We start from the raw sequence: 16,193 nt of genomic DNA on the forward strand, positions 1-16,193 counted from the left end.
GGTGTCGTGTATGATTCCTAGGGTAGCTCAGTCGCTAGAGCATTCGCGCGCTAAGCGAAGGGTCCCAGGATCGATACCCGACCCCGGAACAATTTTTCCTTGAAATTATTTACACCACTTCTGCTCTGAACTGCGCAAATTTCCAATAGCAGACAATGATCTCGACTTGTTAAAATCAAAGGTAAAGAAAGAGACTGAGCAACATAATAGCATGTATAATAAATCATTTTTAAAGAAGAGAAATCATCATCTGAAGGAGAAATCTTATGTTGTTTAGGCTTATCTGTACATCTTTCATAAGTATTGGCAACTATGTTATATCTTCCGAATAACCGAAAATGTAATTAGTTCAGTATATACATTTTAAAACCTGTTGTACACTGTATGGGATGCCACTGCCAGATTACACCTGTGTGCATTGGTGGCTAGTTAACAGCACATGCAAAGGTTAGTATGCTAGAGGCTGTGCTCCAAGCTGAATGTAAGCATAGTTGAACAGCAGAAAGGTCACGATCATTTTGGCGTATGACAGCAAGGTGTTCTGGAGTGTCATTCTGTTCATGAGGGCCACACTATCAATGTCCAATACTACAGATCATTCCTGATGTACCATCTGCTCTGTACAATTGAGGAGCGTTTTTGCAAAAGTCGATAGATGCAGAAATCAAGATTTTACAGAAATTACACTAAGTGAGAGGATCTATCGAGTTTTGAAAAAACCTGGAAGGTTTGGTAGTCTCTACATACGGTATGAATCAAGTTTTGGTAAATCTGATTTCATAGATCGATTCCGGAGGTAGAAGACATACGATATCCCTATGTAACTCACTATCGAAAATTTCTGCATCTATCGACTTTTGCAAAAACGCTCCTCAATTTGGAGAACACGTCCAGCACTGCTGGACAATGCCGTAATTCTCCATGATACCGTAACAACCCACACTGCAGCTCCTTTCAGGATCCTTTTGCAGTGGTAGGGGTGGGAAATCTTGGAACATCCTCCCTACTCGCCTGATCTCAGTCTATGTGACTTTGATCTCATTACACAATTGAAGAAGCTGCTGTGTGGGAAGCGGTTTGCAAACAGGGAGGACATCTTAACAGCATTTCGACAAGAGATGGTACATATAAACAAATCACACACAGCCGATGGTATTCAACACCTGCATCATCGTTGGAAAAGATGTGTGGAAGCCTTGGGGGATTATTTTGAAGGGTGTTAGCTGAACTGTTTATTTTTGTGCATAATAAAACAATGATTTCTATTTACGCATCTTTCATTTTCCCTTATCCATTGTCTCCTGTACCCAGACCCAATTTGGTACTAGCATTGCGAAGCACATTCCAGTGATGTTCAATTGCACATAGGGAATTTCTATTCCTGCAGCTTTATTGGCTGATATAGTTCCCATTGCTTATGAAATGACCCTCATATATGTCCTTAGCTAAGACATACAATCCCTTCTGTTCTATACTCTTAACAATAAAACTGCCTTATTATGTTCAGAAAATTCTTTCAAGAACTGAACCTGAAATTATTATCTTCTATGGGTAATTTACTTAAAACCTAAAATTCGGTTGTTACAGGGGCATTTACGTATATCTTTATTTCACAGATCAAACAAATCGTAACAGTGTAGAAAATATTGAGACCTCACTGTTTCTTCTTTGTCTGGATGGTCCGTCCTCTCACCTTAGTGCTCCGAATGTCGCCACTTTAGCTGCCCAGCAAATTGTACATGGAGGTGGCAGCAAAGGTAGTTCAGGAAATCGCTGGTTTGACAAAACTATTCAGGTAAGTGTAGATGTTAATTATAAACTTGAATTTTAGTTTTTATGTAGTTTCTTTTTAATTATATATAAGAAATCAATTTTCGAATAATATAGAAAACATAGTCAAGACAAACTGCCAGTGACTCATTGCTACCATGATGGGCTTATAAGCCAGGGGCCCGGGTTCACATCCCAGTTCATCCACTCTGAATATAACTTGTATAGGGCAAGCATGTGGTCCAGACAACATGGGTTTTTTTCTAGGTATTCCAATTCCCCTGTGACATCCCAACAATTCTCCGTCATTGTTATTCATTTATGGTGTAACTCTGAAGAAGTAGTTGATGTCTGTATAATATAACATTAAAAGAAAATCAGGTGTAGAAAAAGAAGTTAATAGACCTTATTATTTCTAGCATTCTTATGGAATATTTGTATATGTAATTAGCATGATTATGGAAATATAATTTACTGTCAAGTAAAATGCCTATGTCTCTTATACAATCTTCTCTGTTTATTAGGACACTATTTAGGAAATGGTTACATTTTAGAGTAGTTTTATGAGTACAATGAAACCTCTCATTTACGGACATGGAAGGGACGTAACAATCTGTCCACATCTGGGAAGTGTCCTTTATTGGGAGGGAGGCTTCCCAATCTAACAGTAAATTTATAATGTGCATTATGTATCCCTTCACGCTTTAAATTAAATGGATTACTGTAGTTTAATTCTAAATACAGTCTACTGTACTACAGTAAATTCTTTGCAACTTTGAACTACAGTAGAGAAGACCAAAAAAGGAAAATACAGTACTGTGCCATGCAATTTTATTCCAGGTCTACAGTTATGCAGTACTGTAATTTATAGTTTTCAACTTAACCTTTGGGTTCAGGTGTCATGTCTCTTGAAACAGAACAATTTATTGAAGTGAAGAGAATAATCCTACTAATCCTGTAATGTATCGAATATAATTTCACGATCGCGGAAACCTTGGACCCATCAGACAGGTTAAATTTTATGACTTTCTTTATCCACACACTTCCAGCTAACAAGGGGTAGCTGACTGGGCTAGTGGTAGCCTACGAGACCCCCTTATTGTCTTCTTTAATGTTTTAAGGAATTTCTGTACAGTTCTCAAAACTAAATTTTCCATTCTTGTAACACATTAGGTCTTGAAAGCCAAGTTCTGTCCACAGTCAGGAGGTAAAGCAAGCTTTAGGACTGTGAAACAGCTGTCCGTGTCCCTGTCTGAGAGTGTCCATAAACTAGAGTTAAATTTATCATTATTTCTATATTATTTCAGTTGGGACATAAAAATCTGTCCGTATATGACGAGTGTCTGTAAGGAGAGATTTCACTGTACTTTATATTACATAAGTTAAGGTTTCATTAATTGTTATCCCATTAATAATAATAATAATAATAATAATAATAATAATAATAATAACAATAACAGGCAACATAAACGTTTTTCGCAGGTACAGGAATCCTATTAATCCCCTATCACATCTTTCTTCTCCTTTTTCACTCTACCTTTGAGACAGTCAAATGACACAACAGAAAGCAATGAAAAATATTGCCTAGCAGTATTCATTTCTGAATACAGTATTTTTGGTAATTAATTTTATGTTATATTGTCAAGGTCCAGCTGGTTCCCGTATATGTAAAGTTAACGGTCATTGCTGTAGCGTTATATGAAAGCCATGATCAAATCCCACTTAGGGTATAAATATTCGTTTCAACAAACAAATGTTCAATGTAATGTTCAGTGCCCGGTGGGATTTCTGTTGTCCCCATATTACAGGAATCCACCATGTATCAAGTCAAATAAGCTTTATAGAAGAGGAAATCATTCTCGCCAGGTTTAATGTCTGTTACCTTCTGCTGTAGATTGTTGTTGGACGTGACGGAGAAGTGGGAATCACAGTAGAGCACAGCCCTGCTGAGGCAGTGCCCATCGCCATGCTCATGAACTTTGCCTTGGATTTCATGTAAGTTATCAACTCGCATATCTGAATTATTGGCCTTCTTAACACTATAGACTCTGATTGCCACAGCTGTGTTGTTTGCCGGACATTCTTTCATTGCTAAAAGAATACTTGACAGTTTACTAATAAGTTGCAAATACTAGTACTTTTGTGGAATACAGTCATGGAACTTCACTGGTAATGTGTAAGTATGGAGTGGTAAAGTACAACGGCAGAAAACTCTTTTATGGAACAGAAACTCTAGCAATTTACACTCCTTATTACAGAATTAACTTGTAATGTACGCCATACCTTTGTGGAATAGGCCTCAGATAATAGACAGATATGGGTATATTCCATGCTTTCACATTTACAGATCTAAGAAGTGAAAATCTTTACGAATTGTGATATTACCTTTAAAATCCTTCATGGGTCCAAGTATTTTTGACACCTTTAATTTTTTCTTCTTCTTCTTTTTATTTATTTAATTATTTTTTATTTAATTTTTTGTTTTCGTATGGTCCATGTCTCCGATACACAATTATAAATTCGCAGTTTTAATTTTTTTTAAAGTAAGTATAGTTTTTAGTATGTATGTAATGTATTGTGTGGGTGTGTACACATTTGCACGCATGTATATACTTATGTCGCATACATGCAGTAGGTACCAGTACAAGAAGCCTGAAATTGCCAAGCTCTAATAGATAATAAATAACATAAGTGAAAAAAAAAAAAAAAAAATTCCTGGCTTCCCAGTATTGTTCATACAACAAAGTTATCTTTAATGCCAAGAAGTTCTGCAGATTTTCCGGATCTGTTACTTCGTGTTCGTTTGTTAGTTACAAAGTAAATTAGCATAATTTGAAAGTAAAAGGCAACACAATAGAGACTGGTGCACAATTGAAACAGAACAATTTCTGTTTGAAAACCAACAGAAATCTGTTATAATATAACGAGTAGAATTACATGATGTTCTTTTATTTGCATAGTGCATTTCTTTTTAATTTCTTCCTTGATTGTGTTTTCATAGTTTATATAAATCATCCATAATTGGAAGTATTTTAAATAGAACTCTTTATTTGTTATTTCAGGGCGAAGCTGCCAAAAGGCACATCTGGAGACAGTTCTAAATTTCCAGAAATAGAAAAATTGGAATTCAATGTTAGTTCAAATATCAAGAAAGCTATCGAAGTTGCAAAAACCAATTTGGATAAGTAAGTATCACACGGAAGTCAATTTCATATATTTTCTGTAATTACAGAATTAATTCTTCATTGTTCATGTCAGTGTAATGCAGAAGTGTGACTTTCACTTGTCATTAGAGAAAATAATGTAATGCTACAATGTATAGACTTAGAATGCTCTTGGCCAAACCAAGAAATGGATTCGGAACACCTCAAAATCTGTGCTTCAGTGGCTGGTCATGATAATATCTTTGAAAAATATTGGAGTGCAAGAGGTCAAATGACTTTATTGTCAAACGCCTGGCATTAGAAACCAACCAACCAACCAGAATGCTCTTGGCAATGACACATAATTTATTTATTCTTGTAAAATTGTGTTTAATTTTCTTTGTAACATTTCTTTGTATAATATATCACCAATTAAGAAAAATTCTTCGTTTTTATTTTTATTTGTATCCTTTGTTTAACATTATAATATTAATTTACTTATTTTAAATTTGTTATTATTATCTGTAGTAATGTCACGAGAGGTCTGAGATCTGCCGATAAATTCACGAGCGAAGCGAGTGGATATCTGGGAAATCTCAGACCTCGAGTGACATTTATTAGGACTATTTCGTGAATAAAATAAAAATTTAAAAAATATATCCCTAAAATTCGATCACAAAATGTTAATAATTGTATATTAACGAATACTTAACCTATTCAGGCATTGTGAAGTTGAAATACTTGTAGATGAATATCGATTATTGCAATAAAGAAATTCGATGTTATTATTCAGTAATGCCAATTGCGAAAAGCGAAATACAGGTTTAACAATGTTAATTACATGTACTGCACTTTTCTGTTATTATTATAACAAATACATTTTCATTATCTGCTGAAATCATAATTTAATTTAACAGTAACAGTGGGGACAGCTATATATTAATGCTTATGTATTCACAGCGAGACATGTTGCTACACAGTGAAGCCATCTCGGTATAGATAGGCCTAATTAAAACACGAATTTTATTACGCCATACGAAAGGCAGTTTGATCAAAGACATTATTACTATGCAAGGTCTTTGAGTTTGATATGCGATGATGTTACATAAATTTGAACGTCTATTAATTGTTTAATTTCAATACAAATGTTATAAGCTACAATTTTATAGGTTACGTTAGGCCTCCTGTGGAAGCAGGACCAATGTCAGCTGTGCCTTGTTTCGACCGTTACTTACAATGAGTGCTACACGAAAGCAATTTTTATAGCTTGACAAACGCATTCTCGCTGTAGTGTGTAACGGAACTAAAGCTGCATCTACACAGTTCAATATTCCAATCGCGTATGCGTGCAATCTGGGAAGAATATTGAAAGAATCAAGTTTAAAAGGTACGTTCAATTAAGATGCATAAAGATTTAGTGTCTACATAGTGCGCCGTTTTGAATGTGGTCTTCACTGCGTAAATATATTAATTAATATTAAATATCAATCTTGCATTCATTGCTTTAAAGTTGAAAGAAAAGTTTAACCGTGTAGTTGCTTCTTAATGTATTCATGATCATTAATTTACGGGGAAACAGTTGGCGACAACGACTAAACAAAAGAATGAACATGCGATAAATTGATAGCAATAAATCTAGCTGCAGAAATTATCGCAAAGTCTGACTATGATTGGTTGGAATTCAAAATTTCATTACACTTAATTGGTCGAAAATGGAATGACGTCATATAAACGAAATAGTCATTGTAAATATTGACTTCAATTTATATTATTGTATTATTAGTGTATCAATTGTCCTAGGCTATTATTGGCCAATGGCTGTTGTCTATAAAATTAATATCATCATAAATGAATAAAAAATAAATAATTATTTGTTTTTTTTTTTTTAATTATTATTTCAGACTAGTTGAAGACACTGCTTTCTTGTCAAGTACATACCCAGGATATGGAAAAAATAAAATTAAAGAATTTAAATTAAGTCCCGACAGTTACGTCCAGATGGCACTTCAGTTGGCTTATTACAGGTAAATTACCTAAATGTAAGATTTCCATGGCTCCATTATCACTAATAGTGTTATGAACAATGCATATAGCAAAGGAGCAAAAAATTTAAACACAAATTATCAGTCACTATCAATTAGTAGGGGTCATGTATCTTTGAACATCAGAATACTGTAGAATTTCGATTATCCATCTCTCGAATTACTGACCATCTATTATCCAATGATCTCGCTTTTTCCCCCAAATTAATCACGAGAGCCTAGCTAAAATTCGATCTACATGTGAGTGACATTGACGATAGTGCGTGATTCTCGTGTTTCACTGTAAACTGCACTTGAATCAGCAGAGAAACTCATGAGGTTTTGAGCAAGAAGATGACACTTCATTCCAGACATTGTTTTACTTCGGAGAATTAGAATGGAGATTAAAAAGAAATAAAATTGCTGGTAGTAAAGTTCAGAAAAAAAGTGATGCAGACTTTTTTTATAAGGTAAGAACAAGCACAATGGGTTATTTGTCTTTTTCGATTAACTATTCCTCCCTTTTATTATGACAGATAATCGAGGTTCTACTGTATGTGTATATCTATCTGTTCGTGCATACACTTGCATGTGTTGTCTGCATGCAACCACTTGACCACTGACAACGAACTTGGAGAAAAAGTTGTTGTTGCTGCATGTGAAATGAGTACCAGAGTGCTTTCAGACACTTAATACTGTATATTGTTTCAGACTCCACAACGAACCGGCGGCACATTATGAATCAGCTGGTACTCGTCTGTTCTATTTGGGTCGTACAGAAACTATCCGTTCCTGTTCAAGAGAGTCTGTTGAATTTGCAAAGGCAATGCTGGATTCTGCATGTCCTACCGAGGAAAAGAAAAATGCTCTCTTGGCAGCTATCCAGTACCATAAGCAATATGCTACAGAGGTAAATAGAGGCGCTTATTGCATGTTTGAGAGACAACACTCTGTTTTATTGAGATATGAATAACTGTGCCATTATTAAGAAAGGACATGTCAATATTATTACTAGACCACAGATTTTTAGACTGGAATAGGATAGGTTGTAACAATTTTATGTAGACAGAGACCCCAAAATGTTGGGTAGCTGCCCTTTTTTAAAGGGTAACCAGTAAAAGGTTCAGCCTACTGATCAGTCAATAAAAAGAAAATTTAATTTCTTAATTAAAGAGTTCCCCCCTCCCCTCCTCTGAATATTAATTTTTATTATTATAATTTATTTATTTTAATCGAGGTGGCTATTAAAAATTAAGAGAGTAGCTATCTCTGACGGGGTCATTTTTTATTGTTCATTTATATGATTGTACAAATGATAATTTACTATATGCAATGAATCTCTCAAAACATTCCTAAATGTATGCAACACGAGAAACTCTCGAGTGACGATATTGCCTAACACTAGGTGCATTAAAGAACGTATGTTTGAAGACCTCAGATTTTTAGGATCGAATAGTATAAGTTGCAACAATTTTATGTAAAAATCCCTAAATGTATGCAACACGAGAAACTCTCGAGTGACGATATTGCCTAAAACTAGGTGCATTAAAGAACGTATGTTTGAAGACCTCAGATTTTTAGGATCAAATAGTATAAGTTGCAACAATTTTATGTAAAAATCCCTAAATGTATGCAACACGAGAAACTCTCGAGTGACGATATTGCCTAAAACTAGGTGCATTAAAGAACGTATGTTTGAAGACCTCAGATTTTTAGGATCAAATAGTATAAGTTGCAACAATTTTATGTAAAAATCCCTAAATGTATGCAACACGAGAAACTCTCGAGTGACGATATTACCTAAAACTAGGTGCATTAAAGAACGTATGTTTGAAGACCTCAGATTTTTAGGATCGAATAGTATAAGTTGCAACAATTTTATGTAAAAATCCCTAAATGTATGCAACACGAGAAACTCTCCAGTGACGATATTGCCTAAAACTAGGTGCATTAAAGAACATATGTTTGAAGACCTCAGATTTTTAGGATCGAATAGTATAAGTTGCAACAATTTTATGTAAAAATCCCTAAATGTATGCAACACGAGAAACTCTCGAGTGACGATATTGCCTAAAACTAGGTATGGAACACGAGAAACTCTCCAATGACGATATTGCCTAAAACTAGGTGCATTAAAGAACATATGTTTGAAGACCTCAGATTTTTAGGATCGAATAGTATAAGTTGCAACAATTTTATGTAAAAATCCCTAAATGTATGCAACACGAGAAACTCTCGAGTGACGATATTGCCTAAAACTAGGTATGGAACGCGAGAAACTCTCCAATGACGATATTGCCTAAAACTAGGTGCATTAAAGAACATATGTTTGAAGACCTCAGATTTTTAGGATCGAATAGTATAAGTTGCAACAATTTTATGTAAAAATCCCTAAATGTATGCAACACGAGAAACTCTCGAGTGACGATATTGCCTAAAACTAGGTATGGAACACGAGAAACTCTCGAGTGACGATATTGCCTAAAACTAGGTGCATTAAAGAACATATGTTTGAAGACCTCAGATTTTTAGGGTCGAATAGTATAAGTTGCAACAATTTTATGTAAAAATCCCAAAATGTATGCAACACGACAAACTCCCGAGTGACGATATTGCCTAAAACTAGGTGCATTGAAGAACGTAAGTTTCAACACCTCTGATTTTTAGGCTTGAATAGTATAAGTTGCTCATCTGAAGTTGCCCTTGGGTGCGGGTTCGATCCCTGCTTGGGCTGATCACTTGGTTGGGTTTTTTCCGAGGTTTTCCCCAACCGTAAGGCAAATGCCAGTTAATCTATGGCGAATCCTCGGTCTCATCTCCCCAAATACCATCTCGCTATCGCCAGTCCCATTAATGCTAAATAACCTAGTAGTTAATACAGCGTTGTTAAATAACCATCTAAAAAATTCAAGTATAGACGTTCCACAAAATCATTGGGATTTCCTTAAGTCCACTGTCAATATTTTATTTTTTGGGAGTGGAAGAGAAACAGGGACAGAGAGAAAATTCGGCACTTTGCAGAGAGAGATACAAGAGATACATAGGTAGAAGGATAAGGATAGTGGCAGATGTAAGTTTTTGTTTCTAAAATTAAATAGTTAATGTTTGACATTTCTTTTTCAGGCTGCACTGGGTCGCGGTGTTGACAGACATTTAATGGGATTGAAGCTTGCAGCTATTGAAAATGGGAAGGAGGTTCATCCTCTTTTCAAGGACCCGTCATATGTGCGCAGTACACACTTCAAAATTACTACCAGCCAGGTGAATTGCTGTTCTATTTTCTTCTTCTTAAGGGGAGACGCCACTGAAAACCATGAAACATTTTCGAGAAATTTTTATTGCCTATTTCACTTCTTTAGAATGTATATTTTTATACGCCAAATGAATTTAGTTCAATCCTGATTACAAATATGTTTAAAAATGTTTTTTAATTAAGTCTCTAAAGGGGCGTGACATTTGAAAAGCTGTCAAAATTATTTTTTCAACAAAGAATTCTTTTTTACAAATTCCTGATTACAAATCTAATAAATTTTTGTTCTAAGTTGACTCCATGAAGTTACTAGATGAATGTAGCAGAGGAGAATTTTAATAGGTACATAAATATTCATTTTACTTTCAAATCCATTTTTCCATAAGTTTATTTTTTTTTTATTCAACACCAACTTTTTTATGCCATATATTAATCTATCTTAATGAAAATTTTACTGCAAGAATTTATGAGGTAGCTACATGTTTCTATGCATTTATTTTATAAGAAATGCTGCTAGTTTATTGTATTAATTTTTTTTCATGAATTATAGAAAAAATAACATATTAAAAATTTCAGAATTTTTTTTGAAAGTGAATAAATGAGATATTTTATAAGATGAATGCATAGAAATGTTTCTCTATGTCTTGTGAATGTAACCAAAAAAAAAGAAAAGCTTAAAAATTTAGATCTTCTACTAAAAACTTGGGTTTTAAAATATTCCTAAAAAAATAAAAAACCAAAAATATTTGGGAGTTCAAAACTTTGGTTGAAAAAAATGATTAGGAATGCTAGTAAGCCTCTATTTTATACATGCATGTTTATTGCAAATTTTATTTCACTCTTTCAAGTTCTCTTTAGTTTTGATTATTTATTTATTTTTATTTATTATTAATATTAATTTGCTAGCCAACAACAGTTACCCAAAAATAGACTAGCACTAGTAGATACAGTAATGGTACAAGAGTAAAACGAACAATAAAAAGTTACATTGATAATGTTGACAATTTTTTACAAGTAGGCGTACACAAAACTAAATCTATAGATTAAATTGCTAAAATTAAAAATATGTTAAAAATAACAGAACAATAATAATGAAATAGTAAAGACTAAATAACAATGATATTAGTGGTAAATATGGGTGCTATTCATAGACATTTCGCTAGCCCGCGCTACGAGTGTGCTAAACTAGCCCCGGCTATCGACTGATTACTTGTACGGGATTCATATGATATCGTATCGCTAACACTGGTTTATGAATACGAAAAACATTAGTTCGCTGATCATCCACCGGAAGCCCGCGCTAAGAATGTCTATGAATACGGCCCTATAAGTTTAAAGAAGTAAGTCTTTCCTGTAGAAAAACAGTCTGTACAATGAATGGATCGAATTCACAGCTTGCATGTTGGAATTTTTAATGCATCTGGAGACTAGGGAAACATATTTTAAATTTATATCATAGGAACACGAAAACTAATGTTGTTTATGAAAGAGTCACAGGTTATATCACCTTTAAAACCTTGCATAAGAATACATAATAGAGTTCATGACATCTAGCATATAAGCTTTGGACAATTAAAGTAATCCCACATTATCTCTTAACTGTACGCAGAATCATTGGGCAAAAATCTGTTTGAACATAAGGATATGATTTTTTTTTCAGTTGTAATAACATTCCAGACTAAGATACACAGTGAATTTCGTTCTCACTAATCTATACTAATAATAAAACTGTAACCAAAATTTTTCTGGTAATTTTCGCTTAAAAAAAAAAAAAAAAAAAAATAATAATAATAATAATAATAATAATAATAATAATAATAACAATAATAATGGTTTATTTTAATTGGCAGAGTTAAGGCCATTCAGCCTTCTCTTCCACTCAACCAGTATGATAGAAAATTACTACATTGCTATGATTATAACATAATTAATACAATACAATACAATTCAAAGTAATACAATACTACAATACAAGACAATATAATACATAATTAATATAATACAATGAAAATTCTTTTTATCTTCACAACACCAATAAAATAATTATGTAATAATAATAATAATAATAATAATAATAGTAATAATAGTTATACCTAAATTAAATTAAATTATTAAACTCGATCACAATTATAACATCAATTTGACTGCGCCCGTAAGAAATCGTTTAGCCTTTTCTTGAAAGTGGTTATTGTCTGGCAGCCCCTAATCTTCTGAGGTAGAGAATTCCATTCACGGGGGACTGAGACAGTAAAAGAGGATGAATAGTGGGATGTTCTGTGGGCAGGAATTGCTATGATTTGGCTCTCCTGTGACCTGGTGTTTAGATTGTGACTGGAGGATAAGTAGTTAAACCGGGAACGAAGATAATTTGGAATAGAAGTGTGGAGAACTCGAAACAGAAGAGACAGCAGTGTTAACATGTATAATTAATTATACTGAGACCAAAAAATTGACATTTTTATCTGTCTGTCTGTTTGGATGTTTACCTTTTCACGCGATAATGGCTGAACCAATTTCTTTGGAAGTACTAACCTGATGTTTACTTGCAGGTTGCAGGGAAAGGTAACTCGGTGATGTGTTACGGAGCAGTTGTGCCTGATGGGTACGCATGCTGTTACAACCCGTTGGGAAACACCATTAACTTCGGTTTGTCAGCATTCAAGTCATGTCGTACTAATGACATCAATGCTTTCCATGATGCCTTAGTTGATTCATTCGATGATATGGAGAAAGTATTGGCTGCAAGTCACAAAATTAAGGCCAAGCTGTAACATGTGGCCTTACAGTACATGTGATGACGTCAGGATCTTCTCTTCTCAGGGTCCTTGTGGACTTAGAAACATCTGCAGTGATCAGATGATCAATATATGTTTGATGTATCCTCAGTATTTTATATAGATGCTTTGCTGTCATACATAACCAATATTCCACCAAAACAACATAAAAACCATCCATTAAAAGTCCGTTTTTAAGAAAGTCAATAGACTGAAGCTTTATCAGGAAAACCAGAATTTGCTTTGCTTATCAGTTTTATTTACAGTTTAATAGTAAAATATTAAATGGCAAGGGAAGGATATTTTGTTCCTGTAATAACCAACTTTTTTCATTGTACTGAAAAATTTTTTTTATTTGTTTATGTTTTTCAATTTCTTATTACCGAGATCCTTGATAATGTATATAATTATATAGATATTATTTTTATTTAATTAATAATTTTCAGATTTTGTTGTACTGTAGTGCTTATGCATACGCCCGTCTACAACATGAACTACTGTGCCTTACAGTATAAATTTGCCATAAACTGCTGTGATATTTAAAATAAGCATAACATGTTTTTTTGGTCGGAAAAATTGGGCAAGACGATTTGTGTATGATAATGTACGCATTTTTTAAAAGATTCTGTTTTAAGCAGAATTATATTCACGAATATGACGCATTTTGTTGGAATTTAATTAAAGGATATTTTATCAGGTAGTTCTTTACAAACGCCACTGGTCTCCATCTCTTCTCATATGATGATTTTATCTGCCGTTTGCAATAAATGCTTGAAATAGTGACCCTCTGTCGGTGTACACAGCTCGTATCTTTGGACTGTGTTTCTTAAATCCCAACAGAGTTCTTCTATGTGAAACATTGACTGTTTATACGATTTTAAGCAGCTTTGTGATGTGATGTGCTGAACATTATCATCTGCTGTGTTTAGCAGTGACTTTGAAGGATTAGCCTCTGGTCAAGATCCAGCTTTGTGTAACTTCTCAATTGAAACATGCTGCGAAAATTTTGTCACTGCTCAGTTATATGGCGGTTTTCCTAGAACTAGAGCATCCAGGAACTTAGTATGGGATTTTCTGTGACTGTTACACTCTTGCTACGTCATACTACTTTTGACCAATAAAACGGTACGAAAGGACGTATTTCAACCAATCATGGCTGCTTATCGCACAATTTTATCGCGTCCCTAGCATTTGTTTAATTTTATTGCGTCCCTAGCATTTGTTTAATTTTATCACGTCCCTAGCATTTGTTTCTTTGCCAACATTTGAAACTGCGCTGGTCTGGACGTCAAAAATATATATAAAATTACAAACCACTCCAGTTGATGCACAGCAGTTTCAAATACGACTCGCATTGGCATTCAAGAACAAGAATTAATAAAAATCACTGATCATACCTATGCATCTTCTGAAATCCTATTTACAAATAAATGAAGAGCACCATTCGGAAATCCTGAATAAGTTGAAATCCATGTAGGCCAAAATCAACGAGTTCCACTTCTATTATGCACACGTCCAATATAACATCAATTGAACCACCAACCACATTCAAATTTGAAAATTGTACATTCAATAATTATTCCTTTTAAAATTATTCATTCGGAAATTCTGAATAAGTTGATACACCATGTAGGCCTAAATCAACGAGTTCCACTTCTATTACGCACACGTCCAATATAACATCAATTGAACCACCAACCACATTCAAATTTGAAAATTGTACATTCAATAATTATTCCTTTTAAAATTATTCATGTTTATTTTTTATGTCATCGTCGTTAATTAAAACTTTTCTAACACTTGTGTATATTAGTTAGGTTATGTTATAGCTTCTGCTCTGAGAGGATAAAAAGAACTTCTGCTATATGATATTATGGATAGTCACGTATCAGAGATTGTTTAATATTAAGATTTATTGAATAGTAATCATTACAGTGTCTGTATAAAGACACTACTGCCATCTAGCATGCATCTAGCATAATATTTGTAATGTTGAGATGGTACAATAATACATTTGAAGACAGTTGTATTTTCGTAAGTCAATTAATATTTTATTGTATTGGAGTACTTCGTTACTTCTAATCTTTATATACTTTGTTCTAATCGTGTAATAGTCAATTAAATCCCACTCGAGTTTTGATTTTCTCTAGATAAATCAAAACGTCTAGTGAGATTACTGTTGATAATTTCTCCACAAACATAGGTATTGATTTGTCAAATTTATTATTTAGAAAAGGAAAACCACATTCAAGTTTAATATAATTTATCTTAAAACTATTGAAAATCCTTCATTACAACAAACGACTTCCCGTGCGTTTTTTTTAAAGTGCTTCAGTAAAGCACTTCATGCCTTTGCTGCAGCAAAATGAGGGTCGAAAAAAAACGTAAGTAGATCAACTGACTGCAAAATGGTTGACAATTAATATTGGCTTCTATTACTGCAGTAATAAATGTAACCTTAAAAGAACCGAACATGTTAAATAATTTCGACTTCCATGATAATGACATAGAATTATTATTACTAGATGATTTTAACAATAATAAACATTGCAAAAGACCAAAACATGCATTCCGCCATGATGGATTGTGCAGGAAACTCGTAAAGTGATGTTTTGATTTGCTGCAGCGACGGTGAAGCAAATGTAATAAAAGAACGGTCTTGCTGCAACGCTTTACGTCTTGCTTTAAAAAAAACGCACGGATTCTTAATTGGTAAACATAAACACTCTGTTCAGAGTCTGTTTAATCAATAATTATTTCATTATTAACAACACTACCATTTTTCAAGAGGATTAATAAAGTCTTAACATGTTGTACCACAGAAAGGTGCCCTTTTGTGAATTACGTTTTCATAGCAAATGTCTGCCTGCGAATTCCATTTCTAGTGATGAACTCGTTTGCTATTTCATCCAAATCTAAATGGAGAGCTTCTTCTTTATGAGAATGAATGATAGCTACATCATTCATTTGCTGTTGAGCCATGGTAGACATAGTGTAGGATTTAAGTCTTTGGAGAGAGAAGAATGATCATTCAGCAGTAGAGGTAGACACTGGTATTGTAAGAACTAATCTCATGAACTTAACAAGTTCTGGTAACATGTCATGAAGAAAAGGAGATCAAAAACATTCTTGAAATCTGTGATGTGGTACAGTTTTGATCTTGCAATATCTAATAACGTGTCCCTGTGTAAAAGTAGCCTCTCCTTGTTTGTCCAAGTCATCTCAATAAAATGAG

The 16,193-nt window shown here is 33.8% G+C and overlaps 1 protein-coding gene across 1 annotated transcript in view; it reads left to right on the plus strand.

Moving 5' to 3' along the window:
• Positions 1-16,193, plus strand: part of LOC138709996 (uncharacterized) — a 59,268-nt gene that overhangs the window by 24,665 nt on the left and 18,410 nt on the right. The window contains exons 8-14 of the mRNA XM_069840674.1: positions 1,617-1,795; positions 3,665-3,765; positions 4,833-4,955; positions 6,815-6,937; positions 7,646-7,844; positions 10,058-10,195; positions 12,734-12,951. Of these exons, the coding sequence (XP_069696775.1) occupies positions 1,617-1,795; positions 3,665-3,765; positions 4,833-4,955; positions 6,815-6,937; positions 7,646-7,844; positions 10,058-10,195; positions 12,734-12,951 (1,081 nt within the window). The remainder of the gene's footprint in view (positions 1-1,616; positions 1,796-3,664; positions 3,766-4,832; positions 4,956-6,814; positions 6,938-7,645; positions 7,845-10,057; positions 10,196-12,733; positions 12,952-16,193) is intronic.

Source organism: Periplaneta americana, chromosome 12 (assembly GCF_040183065.1).
Source record: "Periplaneta americana isolate PAMFEO1 chromosome 12, P.americana_PAMFEO1_priV1, whole genome shotgun sequence".
NCBI lineage: Eukaryota > Metazoa > Arthropoda > Insecta > Blattodea > Blattidae > Periplaneta > Periplaneta americana.